The following is a 26,000-nucleotide window of genomic DNA, read 5'->3' on the forward strand; positions in this document are numbered from 1 at the left end:
TCCACCGTGGAGTGAGTGAGCGTTCGAGAAATATTTGGTCATCGTTTGTTTCGCGGCCTGGCCGCCTGGGGGCGCGCACAGAGAGCGCTAAACTCGCCAATTTCCCGCAGTCACGTGACTTTGACGGAGCCATCTTGCCGCCTCATTCAATTGCCGTTCTCGAGTTTTTCATCTCTTATTAGAAAGAAAAGAAAACAAGTCACCTGCGTCACAGCAAATTGCCAAGGCGTGACCCCAAGAGACGGAAAACTACGGCGGGGAAAGTTCGTCACCGGCATGCTAACGCTTGACATCCCTTTACGCTCGTTCCTGGTAAGAAACAAACTTTCAATGAAACTCCATCAGTAAGTCGCACAGTCCAAGGGTTTTTAGCCAAGACGTTCAGCGGTTCTTTCGAAAATTATTCGTTCCGGAAGTAATTTCCTGAGTCATTACCCGCTTTGACAAGTAGAGCCGCTTTTTAAATGTTGATAGTCTAATCCGTTCCAAGTCCCCAAAATGCTCCTCAACCCCTTCGATCAATATTATTAAATGATAAAAATGCACCAAAAACGGTTACAAATACAGAATTAGAATGGCATTGTTGCACGCTAAACCAAATATGGCACGTAAAGAGTAATTTAAAAAAAAAAAACACTCCAAAACCCTTTCATAAAGCGGTTGACATATAAATGCAGTTCACTCGTTCACCTGGAGATGGTGCTGGTGTGTTGGTGATGAGTGCAGAGAGAGAGAGCGAGAGAGCATATAGGGTATTTAATATGTACGTTTTTATTTCACAATTCCAATGATCCTTGAATACAAGCCCACGGGAGTAATATTTACTTTGGGGATTATTTTGAGCATGTGAATTTGCTTCAGTTTGGTTTGCTTTGGAGTCATGCCAAGTGCTACCTTTGTGAGCTAATGTGCGTCGGAAGGCACGCATTTTGGGGTCCTTCCGCGTGTTGCTCCTTTTTCCGAGCAAAACTGGATGCGGCTGCTTTGAACAGGGTTACTAAGCCAAGGTCATACGGAGTTAGAAAGCGTGGCTAAATATGCTATGATGCAGTCATCAACTGCTAACGACATGCTAACATCAGATGCAACAGCCCAAAGCGGCTTATGCGTTTTGATGCGAATATGTACAGTGTTAGCCATAGATAATGTCAATTTGATGTTTGTTAGTGTCAATCGTTAATTAAATTAGTTAAGATTGTCGTAAACATCCACACAAAAACTATTAGCCGGCATATTAATATACGATCGCAAACTGTGGCAAACACTGTTAGGATAAGGTTTCCACAATGTCCGCATCTTGAATTTTCTCCCGTCGCCGCCTTTTTACCGCCTTTTTCTGCCGAGGCGTTTTGTAAGCCGATTTGTTTGTTTGTAAGTCGGGGTACCGCTGTATTGTGTTGCGTTCAAGGCAGTGTTAAAAAAAAAAAGTGCCAACTTTGAAAGCTGTGGGCCTAGACAGATGCGGCTCGGCGGCGCCCCCTGCAGGTTCACATCACGCTGCAGCATTTGTGGCCTTTCTTTTTAACGACCGCGCCCCCCGCCGTCTCGCCCTTGTCCATCTGCGGCGCGGGGGCCGAGGTCGGCGGGGGCGTGGCCGCCTCGGGCTCCGCCCCTCCCTCCGCGGGCGACGTCTTCCTGTCTCGGACGGAGGAGTGCTCCGCCTCGTCCTCGTCGCCGTGGTCCCGTTCTGGCCCGCTCTGAAGCGCCGGGGCGGCGATGGGCTCCTGGGGCGGCGGCGCCTCATCCGCGCTCTCCGCGGTGATTTCCCGGCCCGAGCATAACGGGCCGGCGCCGTCCGTGCTCACCGCCGCGCCGTCGTCCGCCCGTTCCGCCTCCAGTCCGGCCGCCTGGTCGGCTTTGAGGATGAGCTCGTCCACCTCGGCGGCGCTGAGCAGATGGACGCCGTCCTGGCCGTTGACCTCGTGGACCACTAGGGGGCGCAGGCGGGAGACTCAAGTCACACGACTTGACCTGACCGACTTCAAGACTGGCGTTTTTCACTACGGACGGCGGGAGGTGCTGCGGGTGCTGCATTTCCCATCGTCCGTAGCTATGACAAACATGGCCGCCCCCCATGTCATATCATTTCATATTTAAATTTCCAATGTACTGTTGGTCATTCACAACGCATTCCTTTGCGAGTTTTGGAAATGTCCAAACATTTCATGTATTCCTTTTGAATGAAAAACGCTTAAATCTTACACAGCGTCCCTTTAAAAGACCCGCCTTGACTTTGTCCCCAACTCTGCCTCGAATTTCTCGCACGCATGGCGGTGCTCGGAAGCGGTCGGTATCTCAAATCATCTTGGCCTCTTCAAACCAATGAAAAATGACGTTACTCCATAGCGCCATTCCCCAAAACGGAAAGTGGCGCCGGACATGATTTCGCAACGTTCAAATCGAGCTGTGTCCGCCTCGGCCGCTGGTTTTTTTCTTCTCTGCTGAGAGCGGAATATCCTTAAGTGCTACCTTGTCGTGGAGTCACTTGTATCTCAACGCGGTTAAATCCGTCAGTGGAAAATTGGAACGCTGCGAGTTAACGTGACTTGACGCCACTTGCGCGTCCTTGCGGCCAGCCGACCTGAACTCGTTCACTCCCGAAGACGCGTTTATACGTCTTTGCGCTCCAAGGAATTGATGACTTTTTGTCCTTCCTTTAGGGTTCAATCACCTGGGTACTTTCTTGCCTGTGGTACTTTCTTGCCTGAAGTACTTTTCTTGCCTGGGTACTTCCTTGCCTGAAGTGAATGATCACTTGAGTACAGTTCTTCTTTATTATTTTTTTGCAAAGCCCCCCGGGATAGAGAAAACATTTCGCCCCCCTCCTCCCACTCGCATCAAAATAAAAATGGAAAAGGAGACCTAAACGTATCCTTTTTACCGGAGAAGCAGCCGTTCAGTACTTCATTGCAAGTAAATGGCTGAAAGTAACGGACGCGTGGCGCTGAACCGCACGAGGTCGTTTAAAGTAAGCTGTTTGAATCGGCTTTGAAAAGGGAGCCGTGGGCTTCCTCCCGCCGAGGCGACGTCACCTTTCTGCTCGTCCTCGTAAACCTTGACCCCCCCTCGAGAGCAGTCCACGGGAAGCTTGGTGTGCGAGGACAGCACGCGAGTTTGGCCCGTCTTCTTGTCCCGCTCCACTTGGATCTCCACCGAGTAGACGGCTGCCACCGGTGGAGACGGGGAAGCTCTGAGACCGTGCCCGCACCGGGCGGCGCCGGCCACGGCGCGACTCACCTCGCTTCATCTCGCCTACCTCGTCCCACCTCTGTTAGGACGAGAGAAATGGAGACGTCGCGCAAGGTGGATCTCGCGCGGTCCGGGTGCTGGCGCCGTTCCTGCCGGCAGTTTCTGACGGAGCGCGACGGGGAAGGAAGTTGCGCCTCTACTGTAATACCTTACATTGAAAATACACACATTTTATAATATAACTCATTACGTTGAAATTACAGTAACAAATCATAAATAATGCTTTCCAGTTTTGAAGTAACTTGCTGGTCTGTTTTGGATGGACACCCGCCACAGCGACACCTAGTGACTGACTGCCACGTCCCTTCTGCTCCATGTATCACAAAATAATTGACGTATTAGTCCTTCTCGCCCGAACTAAAAGGAGCTAAACATTTCTAAATCACTTTGCTTTCCTTAAGTGACTTTTTCAAAATCACTTTGGTCCGGGCTGTCCGTTAGCACCCCCTGCTGGTGAAAAGTTCATATAAAACAGCTGAGAGGAGAACCGCCACAGCTAGCTGAAAAGTTTGAATAGAAAATGCTTTACACGCACACTGGTCAATGTTTATTTTTTTCTGCTAAAAGTGGCGGCCTAAAATATTTTTTCGGCGAAAACGAAATAACAAACTATTGTACGTTCTAATATTTATGTTATATTAAATGTTTTTTTTGTTTTTTTTTAGCGAACCAGTGTTTTGGAGATTTCGGGCATGTCGTTGGAATTTAGAATGAACAATTTTAATGAAAGTACAATCAATTAAATGTACTCTCATTTGTATCTTTCTGTCATTCAAATGTTTACATCGACTACAACTAGATAGGCATCGAGCCAGTCTTCAAGGTTGAAATTCAAGTTTGTAAAATAAAAAATGTTCATCAAACGAACGTTGCAAAAAAAAAAGAACTTGAAGTATTGACTGTTGAGTCCCATCAGATCAATCATAGTGCTTCCGCCGAGCACGCGCGCCTCCGCAGAAAAAGGCGCGTGCTCGCCACACTCAGGACCCTGCAGCCAATCAGGTGGCCTGACCAATAACCCAAAACCTGGCCGCGACGTGTCGTCGCGGCGCGGCACGTGACGTCAAAAACATGCATAGATGGATGGGCAACTTACTGCGTGGACGCGCGTGCGTGTGCGAGCGATGCGATAGTCGGCGGATGACTGGCACTCAGCTCAAACCGCGCCCACTCGAACTTTTCATAATAAAAGCCCTTTCCGGACTCAACTAGCGCGCCTTCAAAATAAAGCGGATGACGTCATATCGAGACGAAGAGAACACGCTTCCCGCGTTCAGATTTTACGCATACATTCACATCAAAGCACTTTATTTCATGCGCATTAGTGTTTCAAAACATAAGGCGTGCCCGTGAGCGCAAAAATTCATGAAAAAGAAAGACATTTAACTCAACAAATTGGACTTGGAGGGAAAAATTGCAAAGTGAAATTACTTTTCAAAAGTTGAAACCAACAAAAGACCAGCTGCTTGCTCATTCAACACCTGGGTCGAGTGCACAAGTATGGAGGACCAAAAGTGCCAAAATTCAAAAAATAATCAACATAAATGTCTAATATTTTTTTTAAATGAAATGTTTAACTGATAAAAACGTGTCATTGATTAAAAACGTTTTGATTATTAAAAGTGTCATGAATAGAAACGTATTACTTGTCGTTCATTAAATGTTTTGTTAATAGTCATTAAAAACGTGGTTTGGTATTTAAAATACATTTAATTCACAAATGAAACATTTAATTAATGACAATCAATTGACTTTTATTTAATTACCGAATTGTAAGTTTATTTATTGATTTTTGCCACTTGCGTCCTCCATACTTAAAGGGATAGTGTGTAAGATTTCAACCGTCTTTCATTGCGGACAGCAGGAGGTGCTGCATTTCCCATTGTCCGTAGCTATTAACAAACACGTTTTGTAAATTAACAATCATTTAATTTATTCCTTTTAAATGAAAAACACCCTCAATCTTACACACTGTCCCTTTAAAAACATGACACCTGCATGTATTTGTCATCCGGTGCGGCAGGGGGCGCCAAAACTCGACGGCCCGATAACAAACGGGATGACCTTGGTACCACAGTGTTTGGAAACAGAGAAGCGGGAAATAAATAAATAAATAGAAGAGAGTTTTGTGGGCAAAACGGCAATTGGACCGATGTTATTTGCGGCCGTGGTTCGCTGCCCAACGACTCTGGAGTGCTGGCACATGGGAGAAAAAAAATAAGTCCAAGTAGGAGCAAGTAGGGGTGACCCGATTTCAGTCCAAAAAAGGGATTAAAATAAAACAAAAAAAGCAGTTTGGTCTCACACGTGTCTACATTCCAAATCTCACACGCAAGCAGTCCGTTCCAGATGCCGCACCTGCTCTTGTATCCGGCGTGCAGATTTTCATTTGGAATTTTGCATCTTCTCTCCCTAGTGTCGCAGATGTTGCGTCTTTGATTTAGTTCTCTTGGTCCAGGTCCCGCCTAACATTTCACACAAAAAAAGTATCGTTCTTTCTAACATGGTATCGGGACAGTGCTTTAGGTTGCATTGGGACACCGCTAGTAACAAGGAGTGTTGTTTTTTTTTTTTTTTTTTTTTGGGGGGGGGGGGGGGGGGGGGGGGCAAAATCCCAATTGCAGGTCGTAGGAACTCAACGCGCCCACGGCCTCCGTTCGGCGCAACTCAAACAAAGCCGTGGCACAACAAGCCACGAGCCGACACGCTTGCGGACACGTTGCCGCCGTCGGCCCCGGGCCGAACCCCCGGCGGTCACTAATCCCCCTCCCCAAAACTGCTGGCAAACCCGGAGCAGAACCCCAACGATTGTCAGAGAAAGCCAGCGGCGATATTAGCAAGAAACCCGGACCCCGGAGACGGGCGGCCATGACGCGAGCCCGCGGGCCGGGCCGGGCCGGGCCGGGCTCAGAACTCCACCTTGCAGGCGGGGAAGGTTTCCTCCTGCATGGCCACCGTGCTGTTGCTCCCCAACACGGTGATGGACAGTAGCCTCTGCTGCCGCTGCGTCTCCCGGTACCACTCGTGCATGGCCGCGGAATCGAAGGTCGGGATCAGCGTCACCTGGGGGCACGGAGCCGTCACAGAACTGTCGGGACAACGGGCGCGAGCGTCCGCCGACCTGCGCGTCCGGCCAGCCGCTCTTGCCGTCCAGCAACGCGTCCAGGATGCTCCTCATGGCCGCCGCCTTCACGGGCTCCTCGCCGCTCAGCACGTAGTAGGACGCGCGGAGGCGGCGGAACAACTCCGAGTCGACGGTGGACGAGGCCGATCCGGAAGGCAGGTAGGCCAGGTCCACCTGGACGGCGGCGGCCTCCCAACTTTTGGACGCTGAGAAAAGACACAAGCGCTTTCACCTCAAGGCGTGCTGCAGAAGCCGGTCACGAAGGCGGGACGGCGCCCGCCTGCCTGCCTACCTGGCACCGGAGCCTTGGCGCTTCGCCATCCGCCCGCCGAAATACGGGACGATATTCTAACGTCCAGGCCGCCGGATTTAGGTGCAGCGCCGGCCTTGGCCTTGAGGTTCTGGACGGCCGTGCTTCCGGAAGCCCCCCACGGCGAGGTTCCCGCTGGTTTTTTGGCCTTGCCTACAGGTACCTTGGGAGCCTTGCTTGCGACGTCCACGTCAGCCATGCAAGCTTCCGGTTGGGGAGGTAGCGGAGGCGAGTCCTTGAGCAGGGCCGACGGCGGATCGGGGGAGGAACGCGGACCCGGAAGGAGGGAGAGGGCGACGCCGGGCCGGAGGGGCCCGCCCGGGTCTTCGTCCGCGGCCAAGGAAGGGAACTCCTCGACGGCGGCCGGGACGTTGAGGAGGGAGCCGCCGGGCGATGTGGGCGGGCTTCCCCCTTCCTGCGAGGACGCCTCCGAGACATGCGTGGCGTCACCTTCAATCCTTTGGTGCCGGAACTCGCAAGGCGACACCAAGCACAGGTCCACGTCGTGAGGAACGTCCGAGACGCCGCCAAGGCCTTGCTCCCATCCAGGGACACGGACGCCGTTGGGCGGCGGGGCGACATTGTTGTTGTTGTTGTTGTGATACGAATTAGTCGCGCGGCCATTGGAGCGGAGGTTCTGGGTCAGCGGTGGGACCGCCGCTGAAAGGGCATCGTCACCGTCGGCGGAGCGGAGGAAGCGGACCCGAGAAGGCGGCGAAGTGGGGAAGGAGGACGGAATCTTTCTGGCAAAGGGAGCGGAGCACTCATCTTGCAAAACCAGGCCCTCTTCCGGGGCGTCTTCGCGGTCCGGGCGTCGGTGAGCTTCAGGTGCCGAGGAGGACTCCGTGTGAGCCCGCGGACTTGCCTGCGTCACCGCGTCCAGCTTTTTCCTGGCCCCATCACCGTTTGGAAGCTCCGGGCTGGTTCCCACGCGGTTCCTGTTGTCATCTTCGGTTGCAAAATGTGGGCGGCTCCACTCCGTGTTAGCTTGTGTTGCTTTGCTCAACGGGCCTGTCTTCAGACCCCTGACCGGAGATTTTTTCACCTCCAAACCTGGAGCCACGGCAACTTTCTTGAGATCTTTGGGGGCGGTTTTCCCATCTTCTCTCTTGCCATCTTTCTTGGGTTCCGCTTTGCTCTCTTTCTTTGTTTTGGTAAGGTCTTTCCTGAGACTTTCTCTCACAGCAGCAGCGGGCCCTCTTTCCTCTCTCTTTTTCACATCCTTCTTTGGCATGAGCTTCTCAGGAGGCCTGACCGGCTTCAATCTCACCTCCTGTTCCTTTTCTCTGGATCCAGGAGCTTCTCCTGCCACCTTCGTCTTCACTTTCACCTCTTGTTTTTTGTCAGGAACCCGCCCGATTCTGTCCTTCTGGAAGGCACCCGTGACCCGCGGCTCCCTCCCCTTAGCGCTTTCCCTACTCTCGGCACGCTTTGGCAACTTCTCCATTTCCGATGGTTCCGGGTCCTTGGAACTGGCCGCCGGAACACGGAGGAAGTCTAAATGCTTGAGTCTTTCAAGCCCATCCAGGATTTTGGCCTGCGGCGTGCATCCCGGGAAAAGGACACGGACGATCTTCTCCCGATTGCTGGAAGGGTGCCAGACCAGCAAAGCGCAGACGGAAGTCAGGCACGCCAATGGAAGATCTGAGCTCTTGGACGTGGAACCTTTGGGCGAAGTCTGCAGCAACTCTTCCAGTTCTTTACTGCCACTGACTGGATTCAGAGGGTACAGCTCCAGACGGCCGACGCCCATCTTGTGGAACAAAAGCAGCGGCTCAACGGAAGGCCCGTTGGAGCGACACAACGGTTGCGCTTTGATGGAGAGTTTTTCCAAACGCTCCAAGATCAGCGCACCCTGGTCGGCGCCGCGAAGCTCGCCGGGATCCCCCCGCGTGGCCCTCAGGCTTTCGGGAGCGTTGAGAAAAAAAACTCCGAGTTCCGGCGATGCCAGCTTTTTCGTCCAGTCCTCTTCAGCCTGCCCTCGGTCCGAGTCCCGGTCCCGCTCTGCCACTTTTCTCAGCAGCAGACTGTTGAGCCCGGGGAGGTTGTCCACGCCCACGTGCGTCACCAGGACAGAGTCGATTCTGTCCAGGTGCCGTACCAGTTTCCAGAAGCAGGCGCGGGGGTCCGAGCCCCCGTTTACTAGGACGTTGAAACCGTTGACGGCAAAGAACGCGGCGTCCCCCCGACCGCCGGGAAAGATGTAGCAGCAGGGCCGGGAGAGTTTCAGGAATCCCACCGTATTCGGGGGCTCCAGAAGCTCAAAGGGCGACTCCGCTTCCAAAGACTCGGAGAGGTACTCCACAAACTCTTGCAGACCCTCCATCTGCGGGAGGATCAGCGGAGGGTTGACCCGGACGGTAAGGAAGTCTTGCAGGTTGCCCTCCTTCAACGAGGGGTCCCTCCAAAGGCCCGAGTTCGGACAGCTAACGGTAAGGCTGGCCTTCGCCGCCTCCTCCGCCGAGCGCCACGAGAGACCGACCTACAAAGAACGGGGCAGAGAGGAGGGGCGTTTGTCCCTCATGTGACACGATGTGATGTTCGCTTTCTTCCCTGTCCCGTGGACCGGACCGAGGGAGAATCGATTCCCGTCGACAAGCGGGCCGTGAGCGCAACGAGAAAAGAATGCGAGACCAAAGACCGCCGGCTAACCTCTTCGTCTGCGCAGATCTGGATCAAGTCGCCCGCTGAGAAGAGGCCTTTCTGCAGCACCACGTCTCCGCTGTCCTCCGCGCACTGACCGGCCACGACCAAGAGTTTGTGTCGGGACGGCTCGCACAGCAGCCGCCGCACCTACGCGCACAAATGATTTGAGCGCAAGAACCAAAACCTTGACGTTTTCCAGCGTTCTTACCTCGGAGCAGACCAGATCGTGAGCCGGATTCAGCACCACTTGCGTGTCCAGAATCTCTCCGCGGTGCTGCAAAGTCCGCTGACCTGCGAGCGCAGGAAAAGGAAAACATGTCAAGCTCCGTTAGCCGACCGCCAACGTAATGCCGCGTGGCGAAAAGTCCTCGTCTCGGTCAAGATGAAAAGCGTCAAAGTGCGGACGTGGGACTGCTTGGTCTCAACAAGTGACAAAAACGGCGTGGGCGGAACCTCGCTAAATATCCAATCGCGTTGGAGCTTCTCACCGGGAATCTCCTCTGACAGGAAGGCCGAGTGCCGGGACACGAAGAGCTTCAGCTGCTGGTCCAGAAGGTCCAGCTCCAATGGGACACGCCAGCAGCGCACGCCTGAAGCACGCGCACACACACACACACACACACAGGAAGAGGAAGAATGACTCACTCATTCTATGTTGGGAACCCAAAGCATGTGATAGCATTCTCATGGCACACTGTAACAAACAATGATGCCTTGGGTCAGTGGATTCTGATTGGCTGATTGGGGATTGTCATTGTAGATGTCCAGGAGATTTAGTGGCCGTTTGTGTCAAATTTGTTTGGATCATGTGAGCGTCAAACCCTATCCCCAACAGGAAGCTCTGCTCGTCCCTGTGATGTCACTCCAAAATCTGCGCTCTCATTGCTGGAAAGATGTGATCATTTGTGCTTTTGTTGAAAACTGTCTGGACATGAGGAGTAAGATACTAGACGTTTATTTCCCCAAAACACAAAGCATTTGAGTTGCTCAGGCAGAGGAAAAGAACCACCATGACGAAGCCTTAAAACTTTCTCTCTCTCTCTCGCTCTCTAAAACGCTAAAACTTTTGGCCACACACGCCATTCTGGACTTAGTGGTTTTATTGTGAAAGGGTGTGCCAACTTCCCCCGCCGTGGCTATGGCGTGGCGGCAAAAGTTTGCACAAACTCACCGGACTCGATGTGCTGCAAGAGCCGCTCCAGCTGGCCCCCGGCTCGCAGCGCCCCGACCATCCCGACCACCACCAGCATGGAGTAATCCGCCGCCGGCGCGGAGGCCGAGGCACGATCGCCAACGTCGCCCCGTTCGGCCGCCATCATGGCATCATGGCCGGTCCGGTGGGGACGTCACCGCGCTCGAGCTCCGGACGCGCCCCTCCCTCTGATCGAGGGCGGGGACCGAATCGGAAAGTGACCAATCGGCGAAGGCGCTCGAGTAACCGTGACACAAGATGACCAATGAGAAGACGGCGATGACTTCAGGGCTCGCTGGAGAAAAAGTCGCTCGGACTTGTCGCCGTCGCACGACTTCTGAAAAAATTATAATCGCAATAAAATGTTCCCGTGCCCCGAAAGCGCAAGTGACGCCTAGTCCAAATTGTGCACCGAACTGCCTTCTTTTGTATGACGAGACGAGGAGTAGCGACTTCACCGTCCCCTTCCTCCCGGCGAGCACGTGAACGCAGCATAACCACTCGGCCAACATGGCGGCGCCCACGGTCGACAGATGTGGCAAATGTGCCTTCTTCGTGACCAAAAAGAAACGTTTTTGCAAAATGCTCGTCGCCAAGGGGCGCAGGTTTTGTGGAGAACACGCCAACATGGACACCGGCGTCTCCGTGAGTTGGCCTCTGCTTGCCGAAAACATTCACTTCGCGGACGAACGTCGCGTTGACGCGGATGTTCTGACATTCGGGATGCGGAGCGCCGCCCGAGCTTGCGTGCTTTTTGTGGACTCCCTCCGTATAGTTCGGAATGTTTCAAAGCATGGCGAGCGATTTATAGCGGCCAAATGCTGATTTCCAAAGACGATCTTCATTTTCTTTCAAAGAAAATACTGTGCGCTCTTCCCTCGCCACTTTGCGCTTCACTTTTTACCGCTTAAGGGGACGCTGCGTTAAGACCGTTTTTCATTCATGTGAAATGAAACGTCTCCCGGGGCTGTTATAGCTACAGGCAATGGTAAATGCAGAAGCTCCAGCTGCCCATATTGGAAACCCGTCTAAATCTCACACACTGTCCCTCTTTTGTTTTGCTTTTCTGGCAGCTGGTGTACCGCGATGACGCTTAGTCCCGAGATGGTCTCTGAAGCCGACGTGCCTGTTAAAAGTATTTTTCAGCCGTAGGCACTTTTGCGAAACACTAAATCGACGCTCATCCTTCCATTGATGGAGTGGCGATGTTAAACGAGGGCCTTTTTTTAACGATTCTTAACGACAACCGGCGCGCTTATGACTGTGAGTGAGAAAGCTGTGCGGAAATGTACGCGTGGGGGGAGGGAGTGCCTTGTGTGCAGATGCGTGAGGAAATGTTCTGGGGGGGGGGTCAATCTCACTTTGAGATATTTACTGTGAGGGTTTTCCAGTCCATTGCCCATGGTGAAAAAACAAGGGAACGCTAGCATCTCCAGCTGAGGTCCCAATTTCACGATGACGTTGCTGGCAATGATGACCGTGGCGTTGTCTGTTTCAGGAAGAAGGCGGCGGCGGGAGGACGCTCTGTCCGCTGGACCCCAAACAGTAAGTGAGCCCATCGAGCCTTTTTGTCTTTAGGCGCGCGCGCGGGGACTGCCATGCGTGCTCGCCGCTTTGCATCGTGGGTGGAGGCTAACGAGAACGTAGACGCGCAATCGTCGTGGACTTGAAGCGCATAAGATCCGTTTGGCCCCGGCGACCTTGCGCATCGTGGCTTTTTCTTTCATGGACGGATTTCTTTTTCTTTTTTTTTTTTTCGTGGGCGGTCAGTACGGTCAGCCGAGACAATCTGGAGAAACACTTGAAGAAATGCAACTCCCGCCCCAAAGCGAAAGCGGTGAGTGAGCGTCTCGGTTTCTTCGCCGGACCCCGAAGGCGGCCGCGCTTTTTGACGTGTGGCGGTTCAGGTTTACTATGCGGAGAACGTCAACGGCGGCTCGTCCGACGAAGACGAGCGGCGCCCCCCGCAGGTGAGGCCCGCCGCACCCCTTTTGAAATCCTCCGGTGCTTTGGCTGTCAGTTCCCCACGGTAACGCTTGGCCTCCAGGACGCCACACCTGGCCTCCAGGCGACCTTGTGCGAGCAAAGCGCGACTCGGCTACGCCACCTGCTGGACAAACTCCAGACGGCTTCAGAAGGTGAGCGCGCTCTAGACGCCAATCTGTCCGTCCGAGCGCCTTGCGGAGGACGCGCCCGTTAATCGGCGCCGGCCGAAGGTCTGCCCGGCGAGCCGGAGGAGCGCGTCCTGTCGCACGGCATTTTCCAGGAGGAAGTGGACGACCCTGGGAAGGGCCCTTCGGCCCACAAACACCTCACGCAGCAGGTAGGCGCCGGCCCGCTCGCCCGTCCCCAGACGCCTGAGCGCTGCTCTCCGCAGTCTTCCATCTTGGGCCACCTGGAGTCGCTGGGGCTGCTGCGACGCGGCCTCTGCTTCGTGGAGTTCGGGGCGGGTCGAGGAAAACTGTCGCACTGGATTCATCTGGCCCTGGCGGCCGACCGGCGCCAGCACCTGCAGCTGCTGCTGGTGGAGCGCAGCGCCACGCGATTCAAGGCTGGTCGGGCGCCCCGCCCGCGCTTTCCGCCCGCGCCTCCCGCCCCGACCCACCAGCTGATGGCTTTTTTTCGCGCAGGTGGACGGGAAGCATCAGGGCGGCGACGCCGAGTTTGCCAGGCTGCGGATGGACATTCGGCACCTGGACTTGAGTAAGGAACCGGAGCGGGTGGCGGCGGCGGGTCGGGGCTTCACGTTTCCTGCCTCTGTTTCAGGTAAAGTGCCGCTGCTGGAGCGCCGGCTGCCGTTGGTGGGCGTCGGCAAGCACTTGTGCGGCGCAGCCACGGGTGAGACCTCGCCCGCAAATGTTCATCTTTTGAGAGCGCCTCGTGGGCCGGCCCCTTTTCGCTTTCGTTCTTCACATGCTGGCGTCCGGCTCGCCCTTTGGACGCCCTTTTTTCGGTGTCCGGAATTCTTGTTTTTTAAATAGTCATACAAACCATACGTACTCAAATTCTGGATTTTTTTTTTACGGAGGATAGCTGACGCCCTTGGCTAGTGCTCGTCTAATATGAAGCGCATAGAGACCTGTAGTGATCATTGTGACCATTGGATGGCAGTGTTGCCACACGTACAACACATATTACATATTCCTTACTTTCGAATGATTGCACCTGTGTTGACATGGACGTAGCACGCGATATTCTGTAGGCCTTGAAATATGAGTGAACGGCTAAATACACTGGCGGTCTTTTCCGGTCTTAAGCTTGGCACCGAAAGAGTTAATTGGACCGACTCGGATTGGTGAAAATTGTCTTAGCTTTAGCTGACGATCCGCGCGCGGTTTGAAAAAGTTGCCGCCGGTGGCCAATTCCCGGTCTGTTTGGCGTCACGCCGGCTTCGAGCGGATTCGAGCGCCCCGTCGCGGCAGACGGGATCTGGAGCGACTTTGCCTGTGTTGCGCCTCAGATCTGGCGCTCCGCTGCCTGTTGGGAGCGCGGGCGGAACCCGGCGGGGTGGCGGGCCTGGCGCTGGCGCTGTGCTGTCACCATCGCTGCGAGTGGCGTGACTACACGGGGCGCCGCTTCTTCTCCGATCTGGGTCTGGGGCCCGAGGAGTTCTCGGGGTTCTGCCGCATGTCCAGCTGGGCCACGTGCGGCCTGCGAGCGGGCCATCGGACGGAAGACGGGGCGCCGGAGGACACGGACGGAGCGGCGGGGTAAACCCTCCCGGCCCGTAATTACGTCAAGAGTCTTCGGCCGCCGTCTTTACTCATTTGCCTTTATTGGGCGGCGCCCGCGGGCAGGTTCCTGTCACCGGCCGAGCGCGAGCGCATCGGACGGCGCTGCAAACTTCTGCTGGACGCCGGCAGAATGGAGTTCCTGCGCAGCCGGGGCTTCCGCGCGCAGCTGACACGTTACGTGGACGCCGGGGTCACCCTGGAGAACGTCCTGCTGACGGCCACGCCCGACCCGCCCCCTTGCCCTTCCCGCCTTCCCTCGTAAGTCCCGCCCGGCGGCTCAGACCCGGGCGGACGGGAGCGCCTCGGGCGCGGCGCGTGCTGTCCTGCGGGCCTCCCGGACGTACGCCAGCATGAACTCCAGCCCGAACATCTCGCGCTCGTCGTCCTCGCCGGCGGTCTCGGCCATCTCCAGCGCCAGCGGGTTGTCCCGGAAGTTGACGAACCTTTGCACAAAAAACGGCAGGGGCTCCCGTCAAGATGGTGGAAGGAACGGCGGGGAGGACGAACCTTTCCCCTGAAATTGCCTTTTTATGCTCCATCTCATGAAGCCTTTGAAGTGGCCACGTTGTACCGAAGTCCCTCGCGCTACTTTTCTGTGTGGCGCTAATGTGCTTTTTAACAGGATGTTGTCGTTCTTTGTGTGTTACTCCACCATTTGTGTTGGGACTCTTTGTTGCTTAAAGGCTAAAATCTCAAACGTAAACCTGTGGGCCTACGGAGTTTCTCGTTGCGTTCTCGCGTCGTGTCGGTGGGTTTCCGTTCGGCTTTGGCTTCCGCCTGGCAAGCGGTGACTCTTGGTAGGGCTTTGGCGCGCACGAGACGGCGGCCGCAGCGCCGCGTACCGGAGGTTGAGCATGTCCTCCATGACGGCGGGGATGTCACTCAGTCGGTTGCCGCTGAGGACCAGCGTGTCCAGCCGGGACATCCTACCCACGGCGTCGGGAACTCTCTCCAGCCGGTTCCTCTGCAGCCACAGCGCGCGCAGGTTCTCCATCCTGCAAGGGGCCGCCCACATGCTTTGAGACGGGCGGGCAAGCTCGGCTCGGGATCGGGGCCTACCTGTGGATGTCTTCGGGGAGAGAGCTCAAGAGGTTTCCCGCCATGTCCAGCCACTCCAGCGCCGGCATGCGCAGCAGGCAAGGCGGGATGGCTCGGAAGGCGTTCATGGACAAGTCCAGACGGTCCAGGCGCCTCAGCTGGCCCAGCTGAGAGCAGGAACAAAAAGTTACTTGATGCTTCTTTGTTTATTCAACAAAAAAAAGGAGGCGGAAGGCGCGTTACCTTGTCCGGAAGCCAGGCCAGGTCTCTGTTGACTGCCAGCTCCAGCCTCTCCAGACTCTGGCACTCTCCCAACTCCTCGGGAACGGAGCGGACCCTGTTGTAGCTGAGCAAGAGTTCTCGGAGTCGCGTCAAGGCGCCTGCGACGTGACAGCGAGCTCCGTTCGGTCACCCCATCGGCTTCGGGATCCCCGCCTGACCGCCGTTCGCCCACCGATTTCTTTGGGGATCTCGCTTAGTCCGTTCCGCGATAAGTCCAGGACCAGGAGGTTGCCGAAGCAGGCGATGAAGCTGGGGATCTTCTGCAGTCCGGTCCGGTGGATGTGCCACTCCTGGACCTGGCTCAGCCGCACCAGGCAGCCGGGCAGCGCCTGCGCGGCCGGGTCGCAAATGAGCCGGCGGATGTGGCTGGCTGCGGGGACCTTCCCCACGAGCTCGATCAAGCGTGACGAAGCGGGGGTGGCAAACCCGAGGCCCGGAAAAAGAGTTGGACACCCCTGCTTCGAGGCCCGGAAAAAGAGTTTGACACCCCTGCTTCGTCTGCCCTTCCACGCTTCACATCACCTTCCACTCCTCGCTCTCCAGGCACAGAAGCAGCCGGCCGTCTTGCGTCTTCACTTTGTCCCGGAGGCGAGCCAGCATGTGGCGCTCTTCCCAAACACCCGCCGCCGCCGCCGCGCCCGACCTGACACGCACACACACACACGGCCACCTTGCGTCGCGCACTCGCCAAGAGCTCGGTGGCGAGCTGTCCATTTGCAAAGTGCGTTCATCTGGTTCCAGCTGTATGTGGCAGCGGTGTCAACGATAGGGCCCGCGGCCCGGTTCTCGCCCACAAATGGGTTTAATGAGGTCCATGTTTTTTTTTCCCATAAATGACGCAACATTATCACCTGAACAAAGCTCCCAGAAGGGGAAGGAAAACCTCCGATTGGGGAAAAATAAGAAAGCTTCAAAAGGGACCACAGCTGGGAGGAGCCCCCTTCCAGAGTCAACAGGTTGAAGTGGATGCTGAGTGTATTCAAAGCAAATGCGCACCCAAAAAAACTCATCTCTTACAAATGCTCGTTGAATGTTTCTGTTTTCGCGGAGGGTAGCTAGGCGGATGAGGTCCGGGTAGGCCCGGCTCCAAAATGCGCCGCTGACGCCAATTCGCCTTGAGGCCGGGCGGCGTTCCTTCCGCCAGAGCCACCTCGAGCCCAAAGCTTAGCTGTTCGACGGCCGCTTTCTCACCTGCTGCGCGCCTTCGTCTTCTGCTTGTCCCTGGATTCCTGGACTTCCCGGATCTTACTCTCCCACAAGGTTTTCATGGAGCTGACGGAGCCGTTTGGCAAAATGGCCGCCATGCGGGATGACGTCACAGCATGATCCCGGCGCTGGCCTTCCTGGGCCCTCGGAGCGTGGACGCGTTAGCTTACATTAGCGGCGCCACGCCGGTGGGATGCGCTCACGCGCGGACTTTGGCATTGGCTTGCTATAGCATACGTTGCTATGTACAAGTTAGCATTAGCTTACAGGAGCAGCATGCAGTGGTGAATCCAAGTTAGCATTAACTTACAGAATCAGCATCGGCGTGTAGCAATTAGGCCAGTGGAGCAGCGTGCGCGTCTCCCAGTTAAGGTCATAGTCGAGTTGAGCGCCTCGTAGGTTTTTGGTGGCTCGCCTCTTTTGCGCTCTTCAGCTGGCTCCTGAGCTAAGCTCAGCTAAATTTAGCTTCTGGCAGTCACTTGACCTCTGATGACGGGGGGCGGGGCAGGGGGTCGTAGCGTTCCAATAAATAGCGCCGTGTTTGACGCGTGATCACGACCGCCACTTGTTTGTAAACCTCAACTTTTATTCAAAATTCTTGTCAATAGTAGCGTTCATTTTTCATATTGACCACCAGAACGCCGAACGAGCGGGGGCGGTAACAGACACCATTTAAAAAAAAAAAAAAACACGCTAAAGATAGTCAGGTCACACGATCGACGACCTCTGCCTTCCGTCGTCCCGGAGTGGGCGCGGCCACAGCTGAGGACGACCGCTCCGTTCGGGCATCGCTTTGTTTCTGTCCGTCGACGGAGGCGGAGTCTCTTCCGGATGGCGGCGGTCGGGGCTTCACTTGAGGTGCAGCAGCATGCTGGCGGGGTTCTGCAGGAAGTCCCGCCACATGTTGGAGAAGCGGCACATGGTGGCGCCGTCGATGAGGCGGTGGTCGGCCGACCAGCTGACGTTCATGATGTGGGCCCGGGTCACGTGACCCGAGGCGTCGAAGCGCGGCAGCACCTGAGCGCAGACGCAGACTCAGTACCCGGGGACGGTCACGGGGACGCCCGCGGGGAGCCCGGAATCTCAAACCCACCTGGATTTTCCCCAGCGCCCCGATGGCCACCTCCGGAGGAAGGATGACCGGCCTGGCGTACGTTCCGCCGATCTGCGGGAAACGCGCACAAAAATGTCTCATTCCAGACTGGCTCCACTCCCCCGCATAGCCGAGAGCGCAACCCGTTTTTGCGGAAAAAGGGAAGGACGCAAGGGCAAGAAACGATTGCTTGTCGTTTTGACCGCTACATATTATTCAGATATTTGTTGGCAAATCGAAACGTGGGTTGTGGCGATTTTGCGGGAGGCCCCCGAAAAACACGGGGGGCCAAAAGGGCGGAAAAACCTTTCCGAACGCCGACGCGTTTCGCTCACGGAGCGGAACCCCCTTTGCGGCAGAAAAGGGGGGCACGGAACGCAGGGCGACTCACCGAGCCGATGTTGGACAAGCTGAAGGTCCCGCCGCTCAGGTGGGCCGTCCCCAGCTGGCCGGCGGCGCCCAGCTCCTGCAGCCGGTTGAGTTCCCGCGCCACCTCCAAGACGCTGAGCAGCTGCACGTTCTTCACACTGGGCACCAGCAGACCCAGGCTCGTGTCCATGGCCACGCCGATGTTGTGGGACGCCTGGCCGCGCGGGACATTGAGGGGCGGGCGAGAGAGCGGGCGGGAGAGCGGGCGGCCTCACCTTGTACGTGATGTTCTGGCAGGACTCGTCCAACGAGGCGTTGAGGACGGGAAAGCGGGCGAGGCAGAGGGAGGCGGCCTGAGCCGACGAGAGCGCGGCGTGAGCGGAGGGGGGGGGCTAGCGCACGCTCGGGGGTCAGAAGGGGGCGGGCACCTTAATGAAGAAGGGCATGTAGCTGAGTTTGATCCCGTGAGCCAGGGCCTCGGCCTTCAGTTCGGCCCGGAGCGCCACCAGGCGGCCGAGGTCCACTTGGTCGCAGAGGCCCAAGTGAGGAATGGCCAGGGCCGCCGTCATGCTCTTCACCATGGCCTTTCGGAAGCCTGCCGCGCCAAAACACCTTAGGCTAAGCGCGCTAACGCCCGGCTTCCGCTTTCACCTTTGAGCGGCTCCGTCACGTCTTTGCCGGCGAAGGCGGGCGCCGGCGGCTCGGGCGCCGGCGAAGGAGCGGCTGGAGGGGACGCGGGGGGCGGAGAGCGGGTCTCCCGGAAGGGGCCGGGAGGCAAGATGGCTCCCGTCTGCTTGGCCAGGAAGTTGAGGATGTCCTCCTTGAGAATGCGCCCGTCTTTTCCCGAGCCCACCACCTCGCTCAGCTTGATCTGAAAAGGCCATGGAACGCTTGCCGTTGGCCGCGGCTCGGAGCCGTCCGCGCTTCCGACCCCTTGGCGAACCTCTGCGTAGCTCCGGCTAATTACGGGGTCAAAACCTTCACGCTGGAAGAAAACTGTCAGAAGGGGTCGGTGCTATTTTCGGCCCCTTCTGAAGCCGAACGCTATTGGCCCATCCGTTGGGGCATTTGCAAATTTTGTTTGCGGGACCAAAGGGGAAGCCGGCGGAGGTTTGGCGGCACGGTGCCAGCCAAAGGCGGTGCTGACATTGTTCTCCATGGCGAGGCGTCTGACGGCGGGCGTGGCTTGGGTCTTCAGCCCTTTGATTTCCTGGTGGGTGTGTTCCTCTCGAGCCATGGCGGGCGTCTCCACCACGTCTTCTTCCTGGATCACGTCTGGACGGGCGACACGCACGGGGCGGCGTGAGAGAGGCGCGCGACGGCTTAAGCCGCTTTTTTCATTGGCCCGCACTAGCCGCGTGCGCTCACGTTTAACAAAACAACTCTGGCTCTTAGATGACTTTGGCGTGTCAAAGGAAAAGCATACAAAAAAATACCGGGAGGCTAAAACGTCACCCAGATCATGCGGACTCTCAGTATGCCGTCCCTTTTAAACGCTTGCAAACGGGGGGTCAGGAGGTACACTCTACAGGCGTCAAATTTAGCCCATGTCGGGCTCATTTACCGCCATCCAAAACTGAAAAGACTATCCATTTCGGACATGCGGTAAAGCTGGCGTTTTAACGTGCATTTCTGCATGAATCCTTTCAAGGGCCCCTCGCAAACAGGGCGCGTTAAAAAACATGTGTTGAGACCCCAAAACCGCCGGGGGGTGCAAGCGGACAACATTTGCTAAATTGAGTGCCTCCGCCTGACCCTCTTCATGCAAAGTTCTTGCTTTGCATTGTGGGACTCCTTGACAAAAGGCTTCGTTCGGTCCAACAACTAAAAGGCGCAGAAAGGCTTGTATTTTCTATTTTCGTTTCACGCAAGACGTAACATGACACCTGCGTATTCCCATCTGCAAAACCTGCGGCATTGAGTCGCACTGAACCTTTCTTTCTCCTCACAAAATGAAAATTCCTCCCAACAGAACGGCCTGAGGATATGCATGTGGAAATATCCACGTGTATGGTTAGCGCTGTTGCCGGTGAACATTTTGAGGGGTTGAAAGGAAAACTAGACCAACGAGCCTTTGAAATTTGGCCGATCAGCCGGTTAGTGAAAAGTCCCCGGCGAAAGCAAAAGGCCGTGGCGACTCTCCCCGGCATCCGGGTTTGCGCGAGCCCCGCCCCCCAACGCGCTCGTCCGATCGCGATTTGTACTGTACCAATTTGATGGAGAGGGGGCGTGTCCGCCACATCCAGGTGATGACAAAGAACCCAATCGCGGGTTGAGAAAGGAGCGGCCCAATTCGACGCAAATCCAAACAACCCCGGGAACGGCGGTTCGGTACGAATCCCAGCCGGGCGAGCTCCGCCCCCACCTCCACGCACGCGCGCGCAAGGGCACTGACCCGAAGTGGACTCGGTCTCAATGTCCACCAGAGGTTTCCCCACCAGGGCCACGTCGTCTGCGTCGTAGTAGAGTTTGGTGATGACGCCGTCGTATCGACTGGTGATGGTGACGGACGCCTTGTCGCTCTGCACCTCGCAGATGCTGTCGAACTGGGACACTTTGTCCCCCTCCTTGACGTACCTGGCCACGTGCGCAAAAGGCTCAATGGCCGCCAAAGGACGGCCGGGCGCCCCTCCACCTACCACTCCTTCACCGTCACCTCCGTAATTCCCTCGCCGATGTCCGACAGTTTGAACTGGACCACGGCCCCGCGGCACGCTGCGTCACACACACGCGGGCGCCGTCAGCGACACGGGCGACATCGCCCGCCCGTCCCGAACGGCGTCCGACCTGCAGACGCGTGCAGCGCTTGGCCCCAAATGCGCGCGGTCCTGCCGCGCATCTCCGACGTCCCATTCGAGGCGGGAGGCGAGCGGAGCGCGGCGTGGCCGCGCACCCCCTGGACTTGCGGACAGCGCCTGCGGTACTGCTGGATCAGCTGGTAGCAGACAACACGCACACGTGCACACGTCGGCTCCATTTAAGAGAGTCCGGAGCAAAGCCGTACAGTCAGCAGCTGTCAAGTTCCGGTTCCGGAGGGCCAAAGTCCTGCATGTTTTCCAACGCCCTTTCTCCCAACACACCGGAGTCCAATCAAGCTCGCTCATCATTTGAATCGGGCGTGTTGGGAGAAGAATTTCCGGAGAAAAATGGAAACCGGATAAACCGGGATACCGGCCATCGAGGACCGGAGTTCGCCACCTGCGCCTTCCGCAAATCAACATCCTTTTCCACCTGGACAGAACGAGCGCGGCTATTCGTGCCAAAATCGTGGCGGGCATTCAATTAGCGTGACCAAGTCAAGTCGGTTGTTTCATACGTTCATCGGCGACTTTGAGATCAACGACACAAAGTCGCGCTGAAGAATTCATTCACCTTTCCGCCGAGCGAGGCTAGGCTAGCTAGCTTAAGTGTCGCCTGGGATCGCCGGCCGTCTAGGTGCTAGCGTTAGCGAGGCGAGTGCGCGTGACGTCACACGATAAACGCTTCGGCGCCCGTGGCCCTTTTCCGTTTTGATCGCTGCTTCAGGCACTTTGGACGTTGTTCTTACCAATCTTCGAAACGCCGCGGAAGAGCCTCTCGCCATCGCCGCCATCTTTGTTGGCAACGTCACGGACGCACGCCCCGCCGGCAGCCAATCGACTTGGGAGTTGCGGCCCTCCGGCGACGTAGGAAAACAATAGCCGCGTTATTCGTTTGTGTCAATTTCACGGAGTGAGCGTTCCATCTGCGCACCTCGGCCGTTCGTCGTTACTCCACTTTCCAGCTGCACATAAAGTGCGCGTAAAGGAAACGAGCAGACGGAAACGCTGCTATTAAATTTCGACTACTTCGTTTTCCTTGTATTCATTGACATTCAAGTGTTTTTTCGAGGGTGAAAAAAAGTTTTATTTTGCTGTTGACCGACTGCCCGCCGATGTATGTTACAAGTGAAAGCGTCATGAAAGATTTGGGATAGAAAAGTAGACATTCGTTCATGTATTTGCAATTCACCCCCCAAAAGACTGACTTTCGGGTCACGTGGCCGACATTTTGGGTAAAGTCCTTAAGTGGCTTCACACTACGTCCCGACCTGATCTGAAACCGTAAATGTAGCCTCCCCTAGCTGTAGGCCAGGTTCCGGCCGGTAGAACCAAGGAAGTATCTTGAAAAAGGACGGGCGACTTGAAGCAGCGTGGAACGTTGCCTGTGGCGGTCTTTCCCCTTGCCAGTTGGAGGCGCTAATCCCCCAAAAGGTGAGGCGGCCGCCGAGGCTCAGCTACAGAACAAGAAAACGCTCCAAGCGCAGCCGCCGCTGCAGTTGGAAACGTGCTAATAGCGGCAAGAAAGTCCACGTTGGAGATGGAGTCGCCGCCGCAAGTGGAGCTCGACGGCAGCGTCATGGAGGGCGTGAGTGACGTCACAAGTCATCAGCCGGCCGCTGTCTCGTGACAGAGCGGCGGGGCGGGCTGTCTTCTTAGCTTCGCTTCCTTTGCTTTGCTCCATTCGCAGGGCGGCCAAATCCTGAGAGTGGCGGCGGCGCTCAGCTGCGTCAGCGGCTCGCCCGTCACCGTCGACAATGTCCGGGCGGGCAGGAGCACCCCGGGACTCAGGTCAAACAAAAACACTCGCATCGTGGCGCTTTTGCCGAAAGGCCGACCCAAATGTTCATTTGTGGCCGGGTCAGCAAATATTAGAGTGGGGGACGGAGTGCGCGCTTGGCAAGCAGGACCCCGCCCCCTCCTCAGCCCCCTCCTCAGCCCCTTCCTCAGCCCCTTCCTCAGCCCCTTCCTCAGCCCCTTCCTCAGCCCCCTCCTCAGCCCCTCACGCAACAATCGTGCAAACGGTGCGCAGTTCACGCGCCTCCGCCATTCAGATTAAGATGCCCAACTGGCATCAAAATGCCAGCCGAACGCTCCGACGCGCTCACGTCCCAAAGCGTGTTGACCGACGCCGGTGTCGCGCGCAGGCCCCAGCACCTGAGCGGCCTCCAGCTGGTCTCCGACATGTGCGGCGGCGTCCTGCGGGGCGGCGCCATCGCCTCCACCCGAGTCAGCCTGACGCCCGGAAAGACGCGAGCAGGAAATTACACGGCAGATACCCACACGGCAGGGTGACGCCCCCGGCGCCAACGTGGCAGCGTGCGCTCGCGCCGTGCGCTCATTTCTTTTGCGTGTGTGTTTTTCAGGAGTGTATGTCTTTTACTGCAGGTGGCGCTGCCTTGCGCGCTCTACGCCGACGCCGCCTCCACCTTGTGCCTCCGGGGGGGAACCAACGCCGAGATGGCGCCGCAAATCGACTACACCCTCAAGGTGGCGCTCTTCCTCCTCGTTGTCCACATGGAAGCGATGGCCCGCCCTCTTCGTCGAAGAGGCTGGCGTTGACCGTGAACGTGGTCTTCTCAGGTCTTCAAACCCATTGCGGAAAAGTTTGGAATCCATTTTGACTGCGACATCAAGATGAGGTGAGCGCGCGTGTCGCCCGTCGGCAGCCGGGTGAACTTCAAAAGCGACGGGACTAAACAAATGGGAGCTGCGACGTCGGGGGCCTCAAGCGTACTTTCAAGGCTGCCATGGCGCCATTCGCGAGCTGGTCCGCTTTGGTGCCAGGGGCCCTCGCGGCTCCGAGGGGCGCCGGCCTTATGGGTTTGTCCTACGACGTCTTTGCATGTGCGCGTCAGAGGTTTCTACCCCAAGGGCGGCGGCGAGGTGCTGGCGACGGTGCGCCCCGTCAAAGAGTTGCGGCCGCTCGTCTTGTTGGACCGAGGAAGCGTCGCCAGGATCCACGGCCGCGCGTACGTGGCCGGCGTTCTGCCCGTCAAGGTACGCGTCCCACCGCGGCGCCTTCGCCTCGGGCTGACGCCGCGGCGCTTTGCGCGCAGCTCGCCAAGGACATGGCGGGGGCCGCCCTGCGCACCATCCGCCGAGAAATCAAGGATCTGCACGTCAACATTCAAGCCGTGCAGGAGGAGAAGGAGAAGGCCTTCGGAAACGGCAGCGGCATCACGTAAGCCAGAGGTCCCCGTTTTGGAAATGATTTAGTTGATCCTTTCACAGTCCGTTCAGTCTGACGCCATCTTAGTTTTTGGGAGGCGCCGCCATCGATATTACATTTTGTAGTGAGGAAGGACGGCGCAGCTTCGACTGCGTGGTCGACTTTTGCGCTCTTTGAAGCCTTTCTCATCTGTTTTCAGAATTTTTGCGGAGTCGTCCACGGGATGTTTGTTTGCGGGTTCGGCTCTGGGCAAGAGAGGTGAGAGAGCGCCCGGTCGGGGGGCCTGGCTCGGCGCACCCCTTTTCACGCGTGCGCCTCTTGCAGGCGTGCGCGCCGACAAAACTGGCATCGAAGCTGCCGAGATGCTGCTTAGGAACATCCGCCACAACGGCTGCGTGGATGAATTCCTGCAAGATCAGGTGAGCTGGCCGACGGCCATTTTGTTTTTTCCCTCGCCACGCACGGAGGGTTAGGTCTTTGTCTTAACGCCTCGGTACCTAAGCATCTGACTGGAGCAGAGCATACAAGGGGGAAGTTTTTGTCTTAAAAAGAGATTTAAAAAAAAACTGTGACCTGCCAAGAACATTTCAACAAGAATCGCTATTTTGTCCAGAAACCTAAAACGGATTGTGTTCAGTGGGAAGAAAACAGATCTGTAATTTTCATTACGGTGATATTTTTGCCGACGGTTATCATAGCGTCAGAATATAGCGGCCTCAAAAGACATCCGACGGCCATCCAAATAGAGCAAAGGCGCTTTAGACGCGTGAACGTTTGGCTCTCCCGCAGCTGATCATCTTCATGGCGCTGGCCAAGGGCACGTCCCGGATCCGAACGGGCGACGTCACGCTCCACACGCGGACCGCCATCCACGTGGCCCAGCAGATGACGCGGGTGAGAGGCGGCGGCGAAATTCGGGAGCCGTCCCAGCGAAAATGGGGGTTTGCGCTCGGCGTCCGTCTTGCCGCGGCGGTTGGGGGGGGCGGAACTCTTTGTGCAACGTCGCGCTCGCTCGCACCCATACCCTCCCTTGTCTGTTTTTCTTTTTCCCCAGGCCGAGTTCACCATAACGAAATGTGAGGAGGGGCCGAGCGTCACCCACGTCATTGAATGTCGTGGGTCGGGGCTGTCCAACCCAAACCTGTAGACGCGTCCTCACGAAGCCCCGCCCTTCCCCAATCGTAAAGTTCACCGAATGACTCCTCAATAAAGGAACGATCGAGTGTTTTGTTGTTTGCGTTTTGTTGTTTGGGCGACCGGTAAGGCCGAAACCAAGGTCTCCCTCCCACCGTGACCATAACGAGCGGACGCTTCGGCTGCCGTTTAGCGCAAGTGGACAGTTGGCGGCGGAGCCGGACCGGAGTCCGTCCCGGGCCAGATGTTGTCCGGGCCCCCCGCCGAGAGACGCCTCCTTTTCCGTGACGTGGCATCGTTCCGCCCGCGTCACCTGAGCCCGATGTAAACTCACACCCGCGGCGGAAAGCCGAGAACCGGGACGCATGACACACGACACCTTCCCCGGCTCGCCCGCTTCGAACTGCAGCGCCATGCAGCGGGACGGCCGGCGGCTCCCGCACCCTTCGCCCGCGGGCCCCGCGGAGGGATTCGCGGGACCGAACTCTAACTGCGTGTGGATCTCTCTGGTTGCGGGTGAGTGTGACGTCACCGCTGTGACACACACCGCACATCACTGTCTGACTCGGCGCATCAACCGCAATCGACAGGTTGATGACGTCACCCTTGTCAAGCCCATTCTAGTTGACTTGTTTGCGAACAGTCGTCCTTTT

General features: G+C 56.7%; 6 protein-coding genes across 14 annotated transcripts; 2 read left to right on the top strand and 4 right to left on the bottom strand.

The window, feature by feature from the left end:
- Positions 1-748: 748 nt before the first annotated feature.
- On the bottom strand, positions 749-4,426 carry palm1a (paralemmin 1a). Its single transcript, XM_088426012.1, has 4 exons — positions 4,346-4,426; positions 3,238-3,397; positions 3,033-3,164; positions 749-1,930 (listed from the first exon to the last, which is right to left on the bottom strand). Exons 2-4 carry the CDS (start codon positions 3,245-3,247, stop codon positions 1,488-1,490), a joined length of 585 nt encoding a protein of 194 aa, XP_088282138.1. The 5' UTR covers positions 3,248-3,397; positions 4,346-4,426; the 3' UTR covers positions 749-1,487.
- A 114-nt stretch (positions 4,427-4,540) lies between these two features.
- map1sa (microtubule-associated protein 1Sa) lies at positions 4,541-10,657 on the bottom strand. Of its 2 annotated transcripts, XM_088425992.1 has the most exons (8): positions 10,501-10,653; positions 9,818-9,919; positions 9,538-9,620; positions 9,336-9,476; positions 6,666-9,165; positions 6,371-6,579; positions 6,169-6,312; positions 4,541-5,714 (listed from the first exon to the last, which is right to left on the bottom strand). In XM_088425992.1, the coding sequence occupies exons 1-8, from the start codon at positions 10,646-10,648 to the stop codon at positions 5,229-5,231; spliced, it is 3,813 nt and encodes a 1,270-aa protein (XP_088282118.1). In that variant the 5' UTR covers positions 10,649-10,653; the 3' UTR covers positions 4,541-5,228. The 2 variants fall into 2 exon arrangements, with proteins under 2 accessions (XP_088282118.1, XP_088282119.1); XM_088425993.1 differs by lacking the exon at positions 4,541-5,714 and having other exon boundaries at positions 5,859-6,312; positions 10,501-10,657.
- Positions 10,658-10,830: 173 nt separating this feature from the next.
- Positions 10,831-14,958, top strand: trmt13 (tRNA methyltransferase 13). Of its 6 annotated transcripts, none has more exons than XM_088426006.1 (11): positions 10,837-11,166; positions 12,020-12,066; positions 12,292-12,358; positions 12,429-12,491; positions 12,569-12,659; positions 12,738-12,844; positions 12,899-13,072; positions 13,152-13,224; positions 13,288-13,359; positions 13,982-14,231; positions 14,319-14,958. In XM_088426006.1, the coding sequence occupies exons 1-11, from the start codon at positions 11,032-11,034 to the stop codon at positions 14,515-14,517; spliced, it is 1,278 nt and encodes a 425-aa protein (XP_088282132.1). In that variant the 5' UTR covers positions 10,837-11,031; the 3' UTR covers positions 14,518-14,958. The 6 variants fall into 6 exon arrangements, with proteins under 6 accessions (XP_088282131.1, XP_088282130.1, XP_088282132.1 ...); XM_088426009.1 differs by having other exon boundaries at positions 11,133-11,166; positions 12,899-13,076; XM_088426005.1 differs by having other exon boundaries at positions 10,831-11,166; positions 12,284-12,358; positions 13,152-13,359.
- lrrc39 (leucine rich repeat containing 39) lies at positions 14,442-17,208 on the bottom strand. The gene is made up of 8 exons (XM_088426011.1): positions 17,092-17,208; positions 16,767-16,925; positions 16,098-16,218; positions 15,748-15,904; positions 15,537-15,673; positions 15,315-15,460; positions 15,098-15,250; positions 14,442-14,698 (listed from the first exon to the last, which is right to left on the bottom strand). Exons 1-8 carry the CDS (start codon positions 17,100-17,102, stop codon positions 14,533-14,535), a joined length of 1,050 nt encoding a protein of 349 aa, XP_088282137.1. The 5' UTR covers positions 17,103-17,208; the 3' UTR covers positions 14,442-14,532.
- A 138-nt stretch (positions 17,209-17,346) lies between these two features.
- On the bottom strand, positions 17,347-21,955 carry dbt (dihydrolipoamide branched chain transacylase E2). Of its 3 annotated transcripts, none has more exons than XM_088426000.1 (11): positions 21,791-21,955; positions 21,031-21,178; positions 20,883-20,958; positions 20,639-20,820; positions 19,391-19,518; positions 18,895-19,114; positions 18,672-18,838; positions 18,519-18,596; positions 18,266-18,457; positions 17,875-17,946; positions 17,347-17,798 (listed from the first exon to the last, which is right to left on the bottom strand). In XM_088426000.1, the coding sequence occupies exons 1-11, from the start codon at positions 21,833-21,835 to the stop codon at positions 17,631-17,633; spliced, it is 1,476 nt and encodes a 491-aa protein (XP_088282126.1). In that variant the 5' UTR covers positions 21,836-21,955; the 3' UTR covers positions 17,347-17,630. The 3 variants fall into 3 exon arrangements, with proteins under 3 accessions (XP_088282126.1, XP_088282128.1, XP_088282127.1); XM_088426002.1 differs by having other exon boundaries at positions 20,900-20,958; positions 21,791-21,936; XM_088426001.1 differs by having other exon boundaries at positions 20,900-21,178; positions 21,791-21,936.
- Positions 21,713-25,438, top strand: rtca (RNA 3'-terminal phosphate cyclase). Its single transcript, XM_088426010.1, has 11 exons — positions 21,713-22,629; positions 22,732-22,832; positions 23,189-23,332; positions 23,408-23,531; positions 23,625-23,683; positions 23,900-24,041; positions 24,101-24,225; positions 24,413-24,471; positions 24,538-24,632; positions 25,003-25,107; positions 25,268-25,438. The coding sequence occupies exons 1-11, from the start codon at positions 22,582-22,584 to the stop codon at positions 25,358-25,360; spliced, it is 1,095 nt and encodes a 364-aa protein (XP_088282136.1). The 5' UTR covers positions 21,713-22,581; the 3' UTR covers positions 25,361-25,438.
- Positions 25,439-26,000: the final 562 nt, after the last annotated feature.

The sequence above is a fragment of the Hippichthys cyanospilos genome, chromosome 10 (assembly GCF_059441005.1).
Source record: "Hippichthys cyanospilos isolate Australia breed blue-spotted pipefish chromosome 10, RoL_Hcya_1.0, whole genome shotgun sequence".
In the NCBI taxonomy this organism is placed as follows: domain Eukaryota; kingdom Metazoa; phylum Chordata; class Actinopteri; order Syngnathiformes; family Syngnathidae; genus Hippichthys; species Hippichthys cyanospilos.

Coding starts and splice junctions, on each gene's coding strand:
- palm1a (XM_088426012.1), bottom strand. Junction 1,931..3,032: donor TTACGAGGACGAGCAGAAAG/GTGACGTCGCCT, acceptor TGCGCCCCCTAG/TGGTCCACGAGGTCAACGGC.
- map1sa (XM_088425992.1), bottom strand. CDS start 10,648: ATGATGGCGGCCGAACGGGGCGACGTTGGCGATCGTGCCTCGGCCTCC. Junction 6,580..6,665: donor CGCCAAGGCTCCGGTGCCAG/GTAGGCAGGCAG, acceptor GTCTTTTCTCAG/CGTCCAAAAGTTGGGAGGCC. Junction 5,715..6,168: donor AAACCTTCCCCGCCTGCAAG/GTGGAGTTCTGA, acceptor GTGAAATGTTAG/GCGGGACCTGGACCAAGAGA.
- trmt13 (XM_088426004.1), top strand. CDS start 11,032: ATGGCGGCGCCCACGGTCGACAGATGTGGCAAATGTGCCTTCTTCGTG. Junction 12,067..12,291: donor TGTCCGCTGGACCCCAAACA/GTAAGTGAGCCC, acceptor GTGGGCGGTCAG/TACGGTCAGCCGAGACAATC. Junction 13,073..13,151: donor GCAGCGCCACGCGATTCAAG/GCTGGTCGGGCG, acceptor TTTTTCGCGCAG/GTGGACGGGAAGCATCAGGG.
- lrrc39 (XM_088426011.1), bottom strand. Junction 15,461..15,536: donor TGGCCTGGCTTCCGGACAAG/GTAACGCGCCTT, acceptor TCCTGCTCTCAG/CTGGGCCAGCTGAGGCGCCT. Junction 14,699..15,097: donor GAGGACATGCTCAACCTCCG/GTACGCGGCGCT, acceptor TTTTGTGCAAAG/GTTCGTCAACTTCCGGGACA.
- dbt (XM_088426000.1), bottom strand. CDS start 21,835: ATGGCGGCGATGGCGAGAGGCTCTTCCGCGGCGTTTCGAAGATTG. Junction 19,519..20,638: donor TGAGACCGAGTCCACTTCGG/GTCAGTGCCCTT, acceptor TCGCCCGTCCAG/ACGTGATCCAGGAAGAAGAC. Junction 17,947..18,265: donor GCTTGTCCAACATCGGCTCG/GTGAGTCGCCCT, acceptor CGTTTCCCGCAG/ATCGGCGGAACGTACGCCAG.
- rtca (XM_088426010.1), top strand. CDS start 22,582: ATGGAGTCGCCGCCGCAAGTGGAGCTCGACGGCAGCGTCATGGAGGGC. Junction 24,042..24,100: donor CCGGCGTTCTGCCCGTCAAG/GTACGCGTCCCA, acceptor CTTTGCGCGCAG/CTCGCCAAGGACATGGCGGG. Junction 25,108..25,267: donor TGGCCCAGCAGATGACGCGG/GTGAGAGGCGGC, acceptor CTTTTTCCCCAG/GCCGAGTTCACCATAACGAA.